The sequence below is a fragment of the Pan troglodytes genome, chromosome 1 (genome assembly GCF_028858775.2).
Source record: "Pan troglodytes isolate AG18354 chromosome 1, NHGRI_mPanTro3-v2.0_pri, whole genome shotgun sequence".
Taxonomy (NCBI): Eukaryota; Metazoa; Chordata; class Mammalia; order Primates; family Hominidae; genus Pan; species Pan troglodytes.
The window spans coordinates 97,856,777-97,875,978 of NC_072398.2; the positions used below are offsets into that span (position 1 = coordinate 97,856,777).

At 47.1% G+C, this 19,202-nt stretch overlaps 2 protein-coding genes and 1 long non-coding RNA gene across 36 annotated transcripts in view; 2 read left to right on the forward strand and 1 right to left on the reverse strand.

Annotated features, from left to right (window-relative positions):
* Nucleotides 1-1,248: 1,248 nt before the first annotated feature.
* LOC104002674 (uncharacterized) lies at nt 1,249-2,160 on the reverse strand. The gene is made up of 2 exons (XR_675058.4): nt 1,951-2,160; nt 1,249-1,507 (listed from the first exon to the last, which is right to left on the reverse strand). It is a non-coding gene; the product is annotated as an uncharacterized LOC104002674 (long non-coding RNA).
* Nucleotides 1,615-8,507, forward strand: RFX5 (regulatory factor X5). Of its 11 annotated transcripts, none has more exons than XM_009431238.5 (11): nt 1,615-1,928; nt 2,533-2,657; nt 2,806-2,934; nt 3,178-3,211; nt 3,952-4,034; nt 4,293-4,412; nt 4,604-4,723; nt 4,862-4,943; nt 5,258-5,459; nt 5,698-5,798; nt 5,962-8,507. In XM_009431238.5, the coding sequence occupies exons 3-11, from the start codon at nt 2,819-2,821 to the stop codon at nt 6,952-6,954; spliced, it is 1,851 nt and encodes a 616-aa protein (XP_009429513.1). In that variant the 5' UTR covers nt 1,615-1,928; nt 2,533-2,657; nt 2,806-2,818; the 3' UTR covers nt 6,955-8,507. The 11 variants fall into 11 exon arrangements, with proteins under 11 accessions (XP_009429513.1, XP_016782477.1, XP_513794.2 ...); XM_513794.7 differs by having other exon boundaries at nt 1,777-1,928; nt 2,533-2,650; XM_009431248.4 differs by having other exon boundaries at nt 1,887-1,988.
* Nucleotides 8,508-18,188: 9,681 nt separating this feature from the next.
* Nucleotides 18,189-19,202, forward strand: part of PI4KB (phosphatidylinositol 4-kinase beta) — a 36,304-nt gene continuing 35,290 nt past the window's right edge. For 5 of the 24 annotated variants that reach the window (XM_016926919.3, XM_016926949.4, XM_054670932.2 and 2 more), the window contains exon 1: nt 18,610-19,040. The gene's annotated coding sequence lies outside the window, so the exon portion shown is untranslated. Of the gene's footprint in view, nt 18,329-18,546; nt 19,041-19,202 lie in introns of those variants that run through there. The other 19 variants (XM_016926927.3, XM_063813630.1, XM_063813653.1 and 16 more) reach the window with 11 other exon arrangements.

A 19,202-nucleotide genomic window follows, 5' to 3' on the forward strand; every position in this document is an offset into this window, starting at 1 on the left:
TGTTTAGCATTTGGTATGGTGTCTGATACCTAATAAACACCAAATAAATTTTTGTTTGTTTTTGTTTGAGACGGAGTTTCGCTCTTGTTGCCAGGCTGTAGTGTAATGGCACAATCCTCCGCCTCCCCAGTTCAAGTGATTCTCCTGCCTCAGCCTCCCGAGTAGCTGGGATTACAGGCATGTGCCACCACGCCCGGCTAATCTTGTATTTTTAGTGGAGACGGGGTTTCTTCATGTTGGTCAGGCTGGTCTCGAACTCCCAACCTTAGGTGATCCGCCCACCTCGGCCTCCCAAAGTTTTGGGATTACAGGCGTGAGCCACCACGCCTGGCCTAATAAACACCAAATAAATTTTAGCTGTTATTAGAAAACCTGGCCAGGTGCAGTGGCTCACACCTGTAATCCCAGCACTTTGGGAGGCCAAGGCAGGTGGATCACCTGAAGTCAGGAGTTTGAGACCAGCCTGACCAACATGGTGAAACTCCGTCTCTACTAAAAACACAAAAATTATCTGGGCGTGGTAATGCACGCCTGTAAACCCAGTTACTCGGGAGGGTGAGGCAGGAGAATCGCTTGAACCCAGGAGGCGGAGGTTGCAGTGAGCCAAGATCGTGCCATTGCACTCCAGCCTGGGCAACAGAGCGAGACTCCGTCTCAAAGAAAAAAAAAAAAAAAAGAAAGAAAGAAAAAAGAAAACCTCTTGCCAATATATCCTTATTGCCCCAACTCCACAATCTCCTGGGTTCCCCCAGCACTCATAGAAGCTGGTAATAGGGAAAGGTAGGCTGTAAAGGGCAATGGTGATGAGCTCAGGCAGCACTACTGTCTTCTTTACAAAAGCACATTAATGATGAGCCTGGAGAACATATTAGATGTCAGGATGGCAAATACAGTTTTGGTTGTAACATGTCCGCTGCGCAAAACAAAATACATCCATGTAAGAGGCTTTCAACCTGGAGTCCATGACCTCTCTGACATTAGATGCAAAACTTGGTCTCTGTGTGCATTTTTCATGGTAGAGGGTCCATTGCTTTTGTCTGATTCATAACCTTAAAATGTCTTAAGTAAGAGGGTTAAGAACCCATGACCTATTCAGTACAATGTTCCCTGAGTGTAAAAAGTTCCTGTGGCATCCAGCACCCCCGTGGGAGTCCATCAAAATTCCAGGGTTCACCGACTGCAGAACTATGGGGATGCAAAGGCATTTGCAACTCTTTGGAAGGAAAGTACACACGGGAAACCAAGAAATACTAAGAGGGAAAAAGCATTTTAGTTTAATGGGTACAACTGCTGAGGTTTTGAGGCCTCCATCAAGAAGGAAAGAGAGCCCAGATTGCAGGTCTGTTGCGAGTAAGTGTGTCTGCAGGTTGTATTAGGCATGTGGTGATGGTGATGGGGGGTTATAGGAGCTTACAGTGAACTTCCATCACTCCTACCCATCATTGTCTAGTTATTTTATCATCCATTGATTCTTCTCTTCCGGCAGCTCTGAGGACCGTAGACTAGACTGAAACACAAAAGGGGAGGGCAAAAGAAAAGACAGTTCCAAAGGGAGCCGAGCGCCCGTTCTTTCATCCTGCGGTCCCTTTAAGAGAAGAACCTCTTGGGACCTGCAGTCCCAACCGACCCCAGTTTTAACCGAAACCCAACCCGGACTTCCCCCTCTTGACTCAAATAAGACCAACTTTGGATTTTCCCTCCCCTATTGACCAATCAGATTCTGTTACCAGGCAGACTTCAGCGGCCGCCGGTACGAGCCCGGCGCCTTCTGTCTCCGGGTGGCAGCAGTGACCAATGACAGAGCAGGCCGCCCGTGTATCTAGGCAGATCGCGGCTGTTACAACCATTCAGAAAAAGGAAAATAAAGCAACGCACGAGCCGGCTGGGCCAGGACCTTGGGGCTGGGCTGGAGTGAAGGTGGCTACGAGGTAGTTTCTCTTTCTCCCTTACCTTTATTGTTGCTTGTGTTGGAAGGCGACTGTTCAGAGGTAGGGAGGGGCAAGATGAGTTGGGAGGAGAGCAGAAAAAGATTGTAGCTGTATTTTCAACAGCTTCTTCACCCATGTGCACGTGCCCGGAATCTGGGACCCCATTCCCCTGCCGGGTTTCTGACGCCCAGCGAATGAGTTCCGCTACCCCGCCCCACCCCCGCTCCACTTTGCAGAAACCGGGGATTGAATGGAGGGGGAAGGGAAGGAGGTGGGGGCGCGCCTCAGGATGGGCTGTTGTGGGAGATGACGTAGGGGCCGGCGACGTGGGGAGGGGGAGCAGCGGGGGAAGTCGTGGCGAGATTAAGTAATGAGAACTTGGGCCCAGTTTTTTTTCCAAGCCTAGAAGGGCAGAATATGTTCGTATCCTTTCTGACCTCCCAGGCATATGCAATGGTGAGGAGTATTTTTGAGAATTAGAGAACTTTGTTTTGTGGCTGTTATTGTTGTTTTTGAGGGGGAGGAGGGCAGTATGGGGTCAGAGGCAGAAATGAAAATTTCTTGCTAACATGGATTCCCAATCCCCCTATCTCTTCCTTTACAGTTTTCCAGATTTAGGAGACTTCAGAAAGGTGGGGCAGATAGAATGGAGATGGCAAAGATCTCTTTGGGTATATATGGGCCTGGCGAAGTAATGGAATAATTTCTAATTTTCGGACAAGGCAAGTGGTAAGAAAAAGACCACCGGGGAAATTCGGAGGCTTTGTTTCTGTTTCTCTGCCTTTCTGGGTAAAGAGATGAGGAGTGCCCTGGGGCCTTCTGGGGAAGGGAAGGCCAGTGTGAGTTACATCTTTATGCCTGTCCCTCTCAATTCTAGCCCTCATGCCGGGATGGCAGAAGATGAGCCTGATGCTAAGAGCCCCAAGACTGGGGGAAGGGCCCCCCCAGGTGGTGCTGAGGCTGGGGAACCTACCACCCTTCTTCAGAGGCTCCGAGGTACCATTTCGTAAGTACTCATCACATCTCCAAGTCCTGTCCAAGACCTGAGTATAGATCCCTGCAGCACTTCACTTTGGCTGTAGATGAACTGCCTCTCAGCAAGGGCACGGGAGCAGAGGGAGATTTTTGGCCATGGTAGCAATTCTTGAGCACCTGTTGGGCATTTCAGTCCTTTTCCCTCCCTAGCAGTCAGATAAAGAGACAGGGAAAATCTTGTGTGTGACCTCCAGCTTTCTCCTCTTCCCCACAGCAAGGCCGTGCAGAACAAAGTAGAGGGGATCCTGGTAAGTGTGTTGGGGAAGAGGGCAACAGAGGGATGGAAATGCTGAGGGAGGAGGATGTGAGGATGATGGGCATCAACAAAACATTGATGTGGGAGAGGTAGGGTCGTCTGCCTTGTCAGAAGATAGTTGGCTTTGCAAACTTGCTGCCAGTTTGACTTTGTGCCTCTCACTTGATCTCTGTGAGCACTTGCGTAGAAGCCCAGCAGAGATGAAGTCAGAGCTGATCCCCTCTACTTCCCTCCTCGCCATGGTAGCCTATAGGGCTCCTCAGAGCACCTAGCATCAAATAATTTCTTTCTTTTTTTTTTTTTTTTTTGAGATGGAGTCTCGCTCTGTCGCCTAGGCTGGAGTGCAGTGGCGCAATCTCGGCTTACTGCAAGCTCCGCCTCCCGGGTTCACGCCATTCTCCTGCCTCAGCCTCCTAAGTAGCTGGGACTACAGGCGCCCGTCACCACACCCGGCTAATTTTTTTTTTGTATTTTTAGTAGAAACGGGGTTTCACCATGTTAGCCAGGATGGTCTCGATCTCCTGACCTTGTGATCAGCCTGCCTCGGCCTTCCAAAGTGCTGGGATTGTAGGCGTGAGCCACCGTGCCCGGCCTTGTCAAATAATTTCTAAGGTCCTTTTTCAGTCTGACACCCTGTAAGTCAGCTAGACTTTGGTGTGGGGATCAGAGGGTCCTATATTGGGTCCTTCTTGGCCTTATTATTTCTCCTGCCTCTGTTCTCTCCTACCTCAGCAAGATGTACAGAAATTTTCTGACAATGACAAGCTGTATCTCTACCTTCAGCTCCCCTCAGGACCCACCACTGGAGACAAAAGGTAGGTTTGATAGTAGTTTTAGATGGCAGAGGTTCTGATTCTTAGAGAAAAGTTCACTGGGAAGGGGTGAGGTGAATAGGAATACTCGTAAATGCTGTCCTTGATGAAGAGGAAAGGTCCTCGCCCTGACTTGGTTTACCAGGGAAAGTTAGATTCTGGGTGAACTAAATTTGGTCCAGCACTACTGAAGTGGTAGTTTGGGAAGAACCAGGACAACTGTTAGGGTCTTAGTAATGCTTGTTCCTTTTGTTTCTGTAGCTCAGAGCCAAGTACACTGAGCAATGAGGAGTACATGTATGCCTATAGGTGGATCCGCAACCACCTGGAAGAGCACACTGACACCTGTCTGCCAAAGCAAAGTGTTTATGATGCCTATCGGTGGGTGGAGGGGTGGGTGGTGGGATGAGTGGATTGGTGGGCATAGGACCCCCTCACCCATGAAGAGCTTCCTGCCTTGATAAAGCCTGCCTTCTTAAAGGGTTCCTCACACTTGATCCCTAGGGACTCTTCGAGCCTACCCATGGCCTCCTTCTCTGAGTATCTTCCCACTCTGCTCCCCTCTCACTCAGGAAGTACTGTGAGAGTCTTGCCTGTTGCCGCCCACTCAGCACAGCCAACTTTGGCAAGATCATCAGAGAGATCTTCCCTGACATCAAAGCTCGAAGGCTTGGTGGCCGGGGCCAGTCCAAGTATCCTTGACTAGAGAGGTTGGGGGTGGAGGACCTGGGAGGAAGACTTAGGATGTGGAGAGCAAGGAGTGGAACAGCTTAACTTGCTCGAGGGGCTTGGAGATCGCCATGTGTTGGCTGCTCTTTAACTTGCATCAGATATTGCTACAGTGGCATAAGGAGGAAGACCTTGGTGTCTATGCCACCCCTGCCTGGACTTGACCTAAAGGGTTCTGAGAGTGTAAGTACCAAATCACCTTCCAATTCCACTCTTCTCTCCCAGGTAAAAGTCAGAGGTCTTTGGGGCATGTTTTGAGGGCTAACAGCCTCAGTCATTATGTACATAGCTTCTAGGTATGATGTTCCCTTCTGCCAACCCTGTAGCTGAGGCAGAGGATGAAGAGAACTTGTGAGCTTCTGCAATGGGATAGGTAGAGGCTACTCCCATCCCCAGTCTGGTCTCAGCTTTGGTCAATAGTCTTTGATCTCTGACAAGAGAGGAGGCAAGGGTTCTTTAATTTGGAGTGTGATTGGGCATGTCCTTCCCCACTTCAGCCAGAAATGGGCCCAGAAGTAACCCCAGCACCTCGAGATGAACTGGTGGAGGCAGCGTGTGCCCTGACCTGTGACTGGGCAGAGCGGATCCTGAAACGGTCCTTCAGTTCCATCGTTGAGGTCGCCCGCTTCCTGCTACAGCAGCATCTCATCTCTGCCCGATCTGCACATGCCCATGTGCTTAAGGCCATGGGGCTTGCTGGTGTGTTGACCCTCTCTTATGTCTCAGCAACCCTGAGCCACTTTCAGCTTCAGTGGCCCTCCCACACACTAGAATAGAGACACCTTGGATTTGCCCTCTCTTCCTGGAGACCCTTCTAAGACATGCTTTAGCACCCCATTTCCTGTCTCTACCAGTCAGTCAATCAGAATTGCCTCACTCCCCTATTCCTCAGTTTCCTCCTCACCTTCACTCTATTACCTTTTTGGTACCTCTGCAGAAGAGGACGAACATGCACCTCGGGAACGGTCATCTAAACCAAAGAATGGTGTAGAGAACCCAGAGGGTGGAGCCCACAAGAAGCCAGAGAGACTGGCCCAGGTAAGGAAGTCAGTGGCCCTGACTTTGCTGTCCTGGGCTGGGGGCTTAGTATATCCTTCTCCAATTGGGTCCCTTGCTTTTCCACCTCCTGTGCCTCTGGCGTCTATGTTTCCCCCAATACTCATTCTTCACACCTTACTGTGTTCCTCTCTTCACTTTTTAGCCTCCTAAGGATCTGGAAGCCCGAACTGGGGCCGGTCCTCTTGCACGTGGAGAGCGGAAGAAGAGTGTAGTTGAGAGCTCGGCCCCAGGAGCCAATAACCTGCAGGTTAATGCCCTAGTGGCTCGGCTGCCTCTGCTCCTTCCCCGGGCCCCTCGCTCACTTATTCCGCCAATCCCAGTCTCTCCACCTATTCTGGCCCCCAGGCTTTCTTCAGGTGCCCTGAAAGTGGCTACACTGCCTCTGTCTAGTAGGGCCGGGGCACCCCCAGCAGCTGTACCCATCATTAACATGATCTTACCAACTGTTCCTGCTTTGCCTGGACCTGGACCTGGGCCTGGGCGAGCTCCACCTGGGGGACTCACTCAGCCCCGGGGCACAGAGAACAGAGAGGTAGGCATAGGTGGTGACCAAGGACCACATGACAAGGGTGTCAAGAGGACAGCTGAAGTACCTGTGAGTGAGGCCAGTGGGCAGGATCCACCAGCTAAAGCAGCAAAGCAGGATATAGAGGATACAGCAAGTGATGCCAAAAGGAAACGGGGGCGCCCTCGAAAAAAGTCAGGTGGAAGTGGGGAAAGGAATTCTACCCCTCTCAAGTCAGCAGCTGCCATGGAATCTGCCCAGTCCTCAAGGTTACCATGGGAGACATGGGGCTCAGGAGGGGAAGGCAACTCAGCTGGAGGGGCAGAGAGGCCAGGGCCAATGGGAGAGGCTGAAAAGGGGGCAGTACTTGCCCAGGGTCAGGGAGATGGTACTGTTTCCAAAGGAGGAAGGGGCCCCGGTTCCCGGCATACCAAAGAAGCAGAAGATAAAATTCCCTTGGTCCCCTCAAAAGTGAGTGTCATCAAGGGCAGCAGAAGCCAAAAGGAGGCTTTTCCTTTGGCAAAGGGAGAGGTAGACACTGCACCACAGGGTAATAAAGACTTAAAGGAGCATGTGCTTCAAAGTTCCTTATCCCAGGAGCATAAAGACCCAAAAGCAACACCCCCATGATACAGGTCTGTGGGGAAGAGTGTTTATATCCCTATGTTAACTTTGCCTAGTAGAGGCCCTTCTTTGCACTTGCTTCTCATTTGGCTATTCTTTTCCTAAGGAAGTCCATTCTCCTCTGTACAGACAGCTGAGTCACCCAGTCTACTTAGTACCTGGTTGCTGCCTCTGACCTTTTCAGCTTGATACCCTGGGCTTTAGTGTAACCAATAAATCTGTAGTGACCTTACCTGTATTCCCTGTGCTATCCTGTGGGAAGGTAGGAATGGGCTAAGTATGATGAATGTATAGGTTAGGGATCTTTTGGTTTTAAATCACAGAAAACCTAATTCAAACTGGCTTCAAATAAAAAGGATTTATTGGTTCATGTAACTAGAAAGTCCATAGGTAGTGCTGGCTCCAGGTGAAGACTTGACCCAGTAGTTCAGTATGTCTCTAAATACCGGACTGACTTTTTTCTCACTGTTGCATCTTCTGTAGGACCATTTAAGTCTGGCCCCTTAATGGCTGCCAGCATTCCTAGGATTACACGTTTCCCCATTTATGTCCAATCAGAAAAAGAAGGCATCTTTGTACCAGAAATCTCAGCAAAAGCCCTAATATTCACACTGATTAGGCCTGGGTCACATGTCCACCCTGACCAATCACTGTGGCCAGGAGGATGATACATGCTAATTTGCTTATTCTACATCATGGACAACACCTTTGGGGAAAAGGGTGGGGGTCAGCCTCCCCAAAATCACATGGATTCCCCAAGTGGAAACTAGGAGCAGGGAGTTGCTTGGGTGGCCGCTAACACCAGGCTACTATTATTTTAGCTTGCTAAGTTGAGATCAGCTAGACCTGCTTTCTTTTCTCCTCAGTCTTGCATTTCCCTCAATACAAGCTGTAGCCTCTTTCCTCTTGTTTCTAGTCTCAGAAGGAAGGAGAGGGAAGCCATTCTCCTCTAGGGACTCTCCAGTCTCATTTAGATGATAGTCCCTTTTTTTCTACCTCCATATTAGAGATGGAGCTCCTTCCTTTTCCTGTTTCTTAATTTTTGTCTTCTCCTCATTCCTGCTTCCCTCTCACCCTATTGCCAGTTCCACCAACTAGAGTGAAAGACTTCCTAGCCATTTCATTAAATCTATTCTGTATCCACCAGGTGGCAGCGTCTTGTCATACATGTCAGGACTTAGGACTGCGGGGTTTAGGTTAGATGTCACGGAAAAAGCTAGTTCTGTGGTCAGGCGGCACCAATGAGAAAGGAATGCAGACCCTCCAGATGTATCCTTGGGAAGAGCAGTAAACCAACTAATATTTATTGAAGACCTACTTTGTCCTCTACATAGGGTAGCTTCTGTCAGGGAATCTTGGTTCTTCCCAAGAAACACTGATTTTCTTTCAGGGAGACTTCATGTGTTCATTTATTTCCACCACAGCAGATTTTAAGAAATTATAATATGTAATATTTGATATCTATAAAGAGTATATCTAACGTGAATAAATTATGAAGCATACTAATGAGTACCTATGACCCATAACACAATTTATACATTAAAACATTTGAAATACCATTGTGTTTGTGTTCCTCCCTAGCCTGTCCCCCGCCTCTTCTTAGCGGTAACCACTGTCCTTAATTTTCGTGTCTATTATCTGCTATAGATATTTTTTAACCATATATGTATATATAATTTTAAAAATGTGTTTAATTTTGCTTGTTTTTTAGCTTTACAGAAAATGTTATACTTTTTTTTTTTTTTTTTTTTTTGAGACACAGTCTCACTCTATTGTGAAGGCTGTCGTGCAGTGGTGTGATCTCAGCTCACTGCAACCTCCACTTCCTGGGCTCAAGCAATCCTCCCACCTCACCCTCCCTAGTAGCTGGGACTACAGGTGCCTGCCACCATGCCTGAAGTTTTGTATTTTTAGTAGAGATGGGGTTTCACCATGTTGCCCAGGCTGGTCTTGAACTCCTGGGCTCAAGCCATCTGCCCACCTTGGGCTCCCAAAGCGCTGGGATTACAGGCATGAGCCACCTGTGCCCAGCTATGTTATACTCTAATAGTCCCCTGCAGTTTGCTTTTTCTCACTTACCATTGTTTCTAAGATTCATCCATGCTGTTGTAGATAGCTATGATTCATTCATTTTCATCTGCGTAATATTTTATCAAGTGCATAAACCACAAGTTATTTATCCATTCACCTATCAATGGATCTTTGGATGTTTTCAGTATTTTGCTATTTCAAACTGCTGCTATGAACATTCTTGTACATGTTAGTGCCTTTGTTTTCAGTAAGATTTCTAAAGAGGCTTCTACCATGGTCCTTTGGTTTATATAACCTCTAAGTTGGGAACTGTTCCCTCTTGTCTTATTCTCTGGAAGAGTTTATATCAGATTGAAACAAACTGTTCCTTGAAAGTTTGGTAAAACTCACCTGTAAAGCTATCTGAGATTGATGTTTCTTTGTGGGAATAATTTTAACTATTGATTCCATTTCTTTAATAATTATAGACTGGGCTTTCTATTCCTTCTTGAGTCAGCTTAGGTGAAGTATTATTCTAGGGTTTTGTGCATTTCATGTATTTTTTTTAACACAAAGTGCATATATTTCTTCCAGTTTCTTTTTTTTTTTTTTTTCTTTGAGACAGAGTCTCGCTCTGTCTCCCAGGCTGGAGTGCAGTGGCGTGATCTCGGCTCACTGCAAGCTCTGCCTCCTGGGTTTTACGCCATTCTCCTGCCTCAGCCTCCCAAGTAGCTGGGACTACAGGCATGCACCACGTACACCTGGCTAATTTTTTTTTGTATTTTTAGTAGAGATGGGGTTTCACCGTGTCAGCCAGGATGGTCTCGAACTCCTGACCTTGTGATCCGCCCGCCTCAGCCTTCCAAAGTGCTGGGATTACAGGCGTGAGCCACCGTGCCCGGCTCTTCTTTTTTTTTTTTTTTTTTTTTTTTTTTTTTTTTTTTTGAGACAGAGTCCCGCTCTGTCGCCCAGGCTGGAGGGCAGTGGCGCAATCTTGGCTCACTGTAACCTCTGCCTTCCGGGTTCAAGCGATTCTCCTGCCTCAGCCTCCGGAGTAGCTGGGATTCCAGGTGCGTGCTACCACGGCCAGCTAATTCTTGTATTTTCAGTAGAGAGGAGGTTTCACCATGTTGGTCAGGCTGGTCTCAAACTCCTGATCTCAAGTGATCCGCCTGCCTTTGCCTCCCAAAGTGCTTAGATTACAGGCGTGAGCCACTGCTTTATCTCTGCTCTGTGGATAGGCATATCTTCCTTTTCATTTCTGTTGTTTACTTGTGCCTCCTTTTTTGGTCTTGATCAGTTGCACCAGAAATTTATTTTACCTATATATCTTCAGATGCTACTTTGAGCTTTGTTGATCCTCTCCCTTATGTATTTGTTTTCCATTTCATTAATTATGGATCTTATCTATAGCTATCTTTTTTATGCTTTCTTTAGGTTTAATTTTATGTTCCTTTACAACATATTCATTTTGACACTTAGCCAATTAATTTTCAGGCTATCTTCTTCACTATTTTAAGTTTTTAATAACCTGTTTCTCTACATCCCACAAGTTTTTCTGTGCTGTATTTTTATTACTTAGTTCTAAAAATATTTAAATTACCTTTATGACTTTTTGACTCATGAACTATTTAGAAACATTTTATAAACTTCCAAATATCTGGAGATTTAAAATTGTATTTTTTTTTTTTGAGACAGAGTCTCACTCGGTCGCCTGGGCTGAAGTGCAGTGGCGTGATCTTGGCTCACTGCAAGCCTACCTCCCGGGTTCAGGCCATTCTCCTGCCTCAGCCTCCGGAGCAGCTGGGACTACAGGCGCCCGCCACCACACCCAGCTAATTTTTTGTGTTTTTTAGTAGAGACAGGGTTTCACCGTGTTAGCCAGGGTAGTCTCGATCTCCTGACCTTGTGATCCGCCCGCCTCAGCCTCCCAAAGTGCTGGGATTACAGGCATGAGCCACCGCACCTGGCCCAAATTGTATCTTTTTGATACTGATTTTTAGCTTAATCATTTGTGTTCAGAGAATGTAGTGTCTATGACACCAATTCTTTGAAATGTGTTGGGATTGTTGTTTTATATTCTGTAACATCTTGGATGTCTAAATCCATTTTGTTGTTTTCTGCTGAGTCCTGTCCATGGTAGCTTGTTTACTTGTATACTTTATATTTTGGGGTTTTTTGTTTTTTGTTTTGAGATGGCGTCTTGCTTTGTCACCCATGTTGGAGCGCAGTGGTGCACTCTCAGCCCACTGCAACCTCTGCCTCCTGGGTTCAAGAGATTCTCTTGCCTCAGCCTCCCAAGTAGCTGGGATTACAGGTGCATGTCACCACACCCAGCTAATTTTTGTATTTTTTAGTAGAGACGGAGTTTCACAATATTGGCCAGGCTGGTCTCGAACTTCTGGCCTCAAGCTATCCACCCGCCATGGCCTCCCAAAGTGTTGGGATTACAGGTGTGAGCCAGCGTGCCTTGCCTATTTTATATTTGGGGTTCTGAACTCATTTTTGTTAAATTTAATCTGTGGGAATTCCGAGGACCTAAATTAGGAATACTTCCCTCCAGAGAGGATTTGCATTTGCATAAGCCTGGGACTATGTTAGCCCCTTCAAGAGTCCGGGTTTAATTCAGGAGTTGCAGGTTTTTCTTCTCTTCCCTTGGCCTAGGCCCAAGGCTTAGACTATGATCACAATGCTGACACTGGGATTTGTCCTCAGGGTAAACCTGCTTCTACTACTCCATGTTGCTCTTCCTTTATATAGGTTTCAACTTTCTTTTTTAAATTTGTATTTTGTTTTGTTTTGAGATGGAGTCTCGCTCTGTTGCCCAAGCTGGAGTGCAGTGGCGCAATCCCAGCTCACTGCAACCTCCATTTCCCAGGTTCATGCCATTCTCCTGCCTCAGCCTCCCGAGTAGCTTGGACTACAGGCACCCGCCACCACACCCGGCTAATTTTTTTTATTTTTAGTAGAGACGGGGTTTCACCGTGTTAGCCAGGATGGTCTCGATCTCCTGACCTCGTGATCCACGTGCCTCAGCCTCCCAAAGTGCTGGAATTACAGGCGTGAGCCACCGTGCCCGGCCTGTACTTTTTTTTTTTTTTTTTTTTAGTGATTTCTCTTTCTAATGAACTCAGCAATGTGCTAAAAAGTATGTTTGCTGTAATTTATCTAGGATCTAGTTGTATTTTAATGGGATAGCACTTTCTCTTATCCATGCTGCCAGAAGTAGGAATCCTTTACTGTGGTTTTGATATTTTCCCTCTTGTTTTTTAAATGTCAGGCATTTGTTAGAAGCTGGTTTACTCAGACCCCAACTTTAAACATTCTAGCTGGGGAGACAGACAAATAAATGATCACAGCATGGTGTGAGTTATATAAGTAGTGAGCACAGAGTGCTGTGGGAGCCCAGAGAGAGATCGTGTGTGTTAGGCAAGAATCAGAGATGACTTCCCTGTAGATGTGAGTAGGAGTTAGCTGCACAAGTCAAACTAATAAAGCAAGGACAAAACAACATAAGACATATCATAAAACAAAAAGACCTAAGTCGTGATACTTTACCGCGTAAGAGCTGTAAATTCAGAGACATCAGTTTGGGCTGAGTAATTTGTGAAAGCTTCATGGAAAAGGCAAGTTTGAGTTAGGCCTTTAAGATAAGTAAGAGCTTGGATAGGCAAAAAAGAGGAGGACATTATAGGAAAAATGGGTGTGGGGATGTGGCATGGCAGTACAACCCAAAGAGACCCGTCAGGCAGACGTGATGTGTATGAACAATAGTGAGAAGTAAACTAGAAGAAGGCTGGGCGTGGTGGTTCATCCCTGTAATCCCAGTACTTTGGGAGGCCAAGGCAAGAGAATCACTTGAACCCAGGAGTTAAAGCAGCATAGTGAGACCCTGTCTCTACAAAAAAGCTTTTTTAAATTAGTCAGGCGTTGTGGTACGTGCCTATAGTCCCAGGTACTCAGGAGGCTGAGGTGGGAGGGTCACTTGTGCCTGGGAGTTCAAGACTGCAGTGAGGCCGGGCGTGGTGGCTCATGCCTCTAATCCCAGCACTTTGGGAGGCCGAGGCAGGCAGATCACTTGAGGTCAGGAGTTCAAGAGCAGCCTGACCAACATGGTGAAACCTAAAAATATAAAAATTAGCCGTGTGTGGTGCCAGGCACCTGTAATCCCAGCTACTTAGGAGGCTGAAGCAGGAGAATAGCTTGAACCCAGGAGGCGGAGGTTGCATTGAGCCCAGATGGCGCCACTGCACTCCAGCCTGGGCTACAGAGCGAGACTCCGTCTAAAAAAAAAAGAAAAATGCCGGGCACGGTGGCTCACGCCTGTAATCCCAGCACTTTGGGAGGCCAAGGCAGGCAGATCACCTGAGGTCAGGAGTTCAAGACCAGCCTGACCAACATGATGAAACCCCATCTCTACTAAAAACACACAAAAAATTAGTCTGGCTTGGTTGGGGGGCGCCTGTAATCACAGCTACTCAGGAGGCTGAGGCAGGAGAATCACTTGAATGGGGGAGGCAGAGGTTGCAGTAAGCTGAGATTGCACCATTGCACTCCAGCCTGGGCAAAAAGACTGCAGTGAGCCCAGATGGTGCCACTACACTACAGCCTAGGTGACACAGCAAGACCCTGTCTCAATAATTAAGTAAAATAAACTAAGAATAAACAACCATTATAGTTATCTGTTGGTTGAATAAATGAATGAATGAAAGGCATGAAGTTTGCATTAAAGGATGGAGAAACTGGAGTTAAAGGACTGAGCCAGGCAGTTGTTGCCATTATCCATGTGGAAGGAAATGAAGGACTGGACCAGGATGCAGACAGATGAGAGGTAACAGGCATATGGTAAAATAAACCACTGGTGATAGAATAGATAAGACTCATCCAAATAAATATTGTCCTCACCATGACTGAGATTGAGGATGAATCCATTCACTTTAGAATACCACAGCACTGAATGATTTTGAGATTTTAATGAGTGTTACAGGGTTTTAAAGTAACCTATTCCACCCTATTTTAAAATATATAACATGAAACAAGTTATTCCTCTGTAGTTTAAGCAATCTTCAGTTTTTTAGATGAAGGCCTAAACTAAGATTTGGGGGAGTACCACTTCCTTCCTACCATTCCTCACTCTTCTCCTTCTCCACAATTTCCCGTTCTCCACTCCCATTACCTTTTCCAGTTCTATTATTCATTTTAGTTTATCATAAATTTACTAAAATTTAAAATAAACTTTTGCTATAATAGCCGGGCACGGTGGCTCCCATCTGTAATTCCAGCACTTTGGGAGGCCGAAGTGGGCAGATCACTGGAGGTTAGGAGTTCAAGACCAGCCTGACCAACATGGAGAAACCCCATCTCTACTAAAAATACAAAAAAAAATTAGCCAGGTGTGGTGGCGCATGCCTGTAATCCCAGCTACTCGGGAGGCTGAGGCAGGAGAATTGCTTGAACCTGGGAGGTGGAGGTTGCGGTGAGCTGAGATCGCACCATTGCACTCCAGCCTGGGCAACAAGAGCAAAACTCCATCTCAAAAAAATAATAAAAATAAAAAATAACCTTTTGCTGTTAAACCAAGGCAAACTCTATATGTGTAGTCTATGGCCTCAAATAAATGAATCTATTGTTTATTTTTGTAGCTAATAATCAGCCTTCTTTAGAAATTAAAGCAAATGCTACACATTCACACAGCATAATAAATGGGGGAATTAATGTCACTGTATATGTCTTAAGTGTTTTACTTCATGTTGTGGTTTCTCAGTAGTACTACTTCTTCATCTAAAAACATCCTGCTGATTCCATCCTATGTGAAAAATCTGTTCAGCGTTTTATACAGAGAGTTGGCTGAACACAGATACATATATCTCACAGTATATAGAAATGCTCAGGTTGGCCGGGCATGGTGGCTCACACCTGTAATCCCAGCACTCTGGGAGGCTGAGGCAAGCGGATTACCTGAGGTGAGGAGTTTGAGACCAGCCTGGCCAACATGGTAAAACCTCGCCTCTATTAAAAATACAAAAAAAAAATTAGCCTGGCATGGTGTCGTGTGCCTGTAATCCCAGCTACTCAGGAGGCTGAGGCACGAGAATTGCTTCAACCTGGGAGGTGGAGGTTACAGTCAGCCGAGATTGCACCACTGCACTCCAGCCTGGGCAACAGAGGGAGAATCTGTCTCAAAAAAAAAATGCTCAGGCTGGGCACAGTGGAGCCAGGCCTGTAATTCCAGCTACTTGGGAGGCTGAGGTGGGAGGATTGCTTGAGCCTAGGAGCTCGAGAACAGCCTGGGCAACATTGCAAAACCCCATCTCTACAAAAAAATTAGCCAGGCGTAGTGGCACGCACCTGTGGACCCAACTACTTGGGAGGCTGAAGTAGGAGGACTGCTTGAGCCCAGGAGGTGGAGGCTGCAGTGAGCTGAGATGGCACCGCTGCACTCCAGCCTGGGTGACAGAGGAGCAAGACCCTGTCTCAAAATAAAAAAAGAAAAGAAATGTTCATAAAGCCAGGCAATGGGACATGCACCTGTAGTCCTAGCTACTTGGGAGGCTGAGGTGGGAGGACTGCCTGAGCCCAGGATTTCGAGGCTGAAGTGAACGATGATTGTGCCATTACACCCCAGCCTTAAGAGACAGAGCAAGACCTCATCTCTAAAAGTAAAAAAGTTCATAGGGAGGCATTTGTTTACTGGAATAATCAGGCCAGACTCTGTGGCTCACACCTGTAATCCCAGCACTCTGGGAGGTGAGGCAGAGGATTGCTTGAGCCTAGGAGTTTAAGACCAGCCTCAGCAACATGGCGAGATCTCATCTCTACAAACACACACACACACAAAGATTGCACCATTGCACTCCAGCCTGGGCGACAGAGCGAGACTCTGTCTCAAAAAGAAAAAAGAAAGAAATTTATACATATGAACCCTTAGAGCTATAAATAGGAAACTTAAAATCTTCTACTTATGTTTGTGTGTGTGTGTATTTTTAGTAGGGTGGTCTATAATTGACTAGCTATAAAAAGTTCCTGCTTCAAATTTGAAGAGATGTTTCTGAAATTTTTTCTGTCATTGGAAAATAAGAAAACTTCCTACTATAAAAAAGGTTGTCACATGTCTTTCTACAATGTTTCAAAAGGCTAGTCTTGTGGCTGTTTGGAACGTTATCCCTTGAGGGGATACATGACATTTTAAACTCTAGGCTAAAGCAGGGTCATCGCCTCATGATATTTGCGGGACAGCTGATTGGAAGCTGGCCAAGAGCTGGTGGGCCTAACATGTGGACTGGTGATTCTCCCCAATCCAGACCAGTGGTGAGAATTTTTTTTTTTTTTTTTGAGATGGAGTCTCGCTCTGTTGCCCAGGCTGGAGTGCAATGGCGCAATCTCGGCTCACTGCAACCTCTGCCTCTCAGGTTCAAGTGATTCCCTGCCTCACCCTCCCTAGTAGCTGGGATTATAGGCACCCACCACCATGCCCAGCTAATTTTTGTATTTTTAGTAGAGACAGAGTTTCACCAAGTCGGTCAGGCTGGTCTCAAACTCCTGACCTCGACTGATCCACCCACCTCGGACTCCCAAAGTGCTGGGATTACAGGCGTGAGCCACCACACCAAGCCGATTTTTTTTTTGAGACAGGGTCTCACTCCGTTGTCCAGGCTGGAGTGCAGTGGCATGATCTTGGCTCACCGCAGCCTCTGTCTCCCAGGCTCAAGTGATCCTCCTACCTCAGCCTCCTAAGTAGCTGGGACTACAGGTGCATGCCACCATGCCAGCTAGGCTAATTTTTGTATTTTTGAAGAGACGTGGTTTCACCATGTTGCCCAGGCTGGTCTCAAACCCCTGAGCTCAAGCAATCTGCCCACCTCAGCCTCCCAAAGTGCTGGGATTACAGGTGTGAGCCACTGTGCCCAGCTGACAAATTTAAACTATCTTTGGCACTCTTGTCCCCATTCTTTGTTCATCTTTCATACTGTACTCCTGCTTTAACCTAGCTTGTCTGCTTGCCCTCTCCTCATGATATGAGCAAATTCCCATTTATATTCTTCAACATACAATTTTTTTGCTTTCAGAATGCTCGCTTGTCTTTTATTTTGCTGGGTTATATCCAATATCTACTCTAAGACCTGACTCACAGTATTTCTAAGAAGCCTTCCATTCATTCATTCACCATATACTGGTGTGTGTGTGTGTGTGTGTGTGTGTATGTGTGTGTCCATACACATATAGGCCTTCCAAATTAACTTAAACTCCACTATGTCCCTTCAGCAATTAGGTTAGGTACCCCATTTGTTCTACTGTTGTATATACTGCATGTTTTACACAGGCATTTTCAAGCTATTACACTTTATTCTGCCTTCCAATTAAACATTGTAGCAGTGACTCTTTCATCATCTATCCTGTATGATTGTCCCAATAATTAATAATAAAGTACTATAGTAGCAACTTGTACTCTCTTGATCCTAACAAAACCCTGTAATGGGCTAATATTACTTCATCCATATGTCTTCTTTGTAGACATAGAAACTGAGGTTTAAAGAGGTTACATTAGTTATTCCAAATCAAATGGCTTGTAAGTGGCAGGGAAGATGGCATTCAAGACCCGGGCTCAAATAACTAGCCTCAATGTATTAAGTAAGGCACTGATGAGGGGCACTGCATATTAAGTAAAGCCCTAGGAAAGGCATTGAGATAGAGGTTCTGAGGACAAAGAGGGCTCTAAATCAACAATCTTAACCGAAAAATACACAAAAAACTTGCTGGGCGAGGTCGGGCCTATAATCCCAGCACTTTGGTACCTGAGGCCGGCAGATTGCTTGAGGCTAACAGTTCGAGACAAGCTTGGGCAACATAGCAAGACCCTGTCTTTACAAAACAAACAAACAAACGAAAAATACACAAAAGCAACACCAGAGGCCCATTTGCATGGCGTGTTTTTGTTTATTTGTTTGGCCTAATATGGTTTCGTTTTGTTTGGAAGAAGGGATTGTGCCCTCCAAGCCTTTGTCGTTTCACTCACCTCTCCCAACCTGGCCCTGTCCAGCCCCTCCCTGGAGGGCTGGGCATATGGATGCTGGAGGTCACAGGCTGCCCAGGCAGGTTGGTGACCTCGGAGGCAGAACCACGGCCTCGAGTCGGGCCTCTAACGGCGAAAAGACTGACGCGGTTGGACCGCGCCATTCCCGAAATGTTAAGGAGCTTAAACTCCGCATCGTCCTCCAAGATAAGTAGGAAAAGGGCAGTCAGGAAGAACGTCTTCCCCGTCCGCCGTCTTCCTGCGCGCCCTTCTAGGAACCCAGCGTCCATCCCACGGCCTGATTTACTAAGGGAGTCTTGTAGCATACGGGAGGGGGAAAAGTCATTGATTGCAATTACGGTAATTTGGTTAGTTACTCAAACGGTCGTTTACATATAACTTGCATGTTAATATACTTCTGGAAGTATGCATATGTCCATACTTCTTTAACAGGGCACCCACGGCCGCCTGCTCACCCTACTTATGCAGCAAATTTTACTTCTCTCTCGGCTTCTTTAACCTCGCAAACGCTACCGCTTAAGTCCGCTTCTTAAATATTGGCCCCTCCTCCCACCCGTAAGCTCCTCCCTTCGCCCTCTCTCCCTCGAGAGCTTCCAAACATCTTTTCCCCGCCCCCTTTTCTATTTCTGAACAGGCATGTTCCAGGCAGCTCACCCGACTCCTTAGATTACTATGGAATCGGTAGGGTCCTGACCGCTGGGGAAGCAGGAAAGCGTATCCTGGGAAGAAAGGCTTGGCTTGGACTCCGGAGAAGAATACTACATCGAGACCTGCTGGGGAATTTTATTTTATTTTATTATTTTTTTGGTCTTGGTTGTACTGAGGGAGGAAGAAGAGGTTGTGTGGCCCGGTCGAACTTGTGGCAGCCTGAAGGCCCCCTCAGGCGGCGCCGCGGGCAGCCCCGCAGCCGGGGCCTGGTGCAGCCGCCGCGGCCGCTGTCAGGGAAGCGCAGGCGGCCAATGGAACCCGGGAGCGGTCGCTGCTGCTGAGGCGGCAGTGTCGGCAGTCCAACCGCGACTGCCCGCACCCGCTCCGCGGGGGTCCCCCAGAGGTAAGCTACTCCTCCTTCATGAGTCACCTTTGCCCTGTTGGGGGGGGGGGTCCCTCTCCCACCCTGTCCCGCACAGTCTTCCCCACCTGAGTTCGACTACGAAACTGCCCTCTTGGTGTCAGCTGCACCCCGGGTTCCTTCTCCACCCTTTCCTCTCAGGCC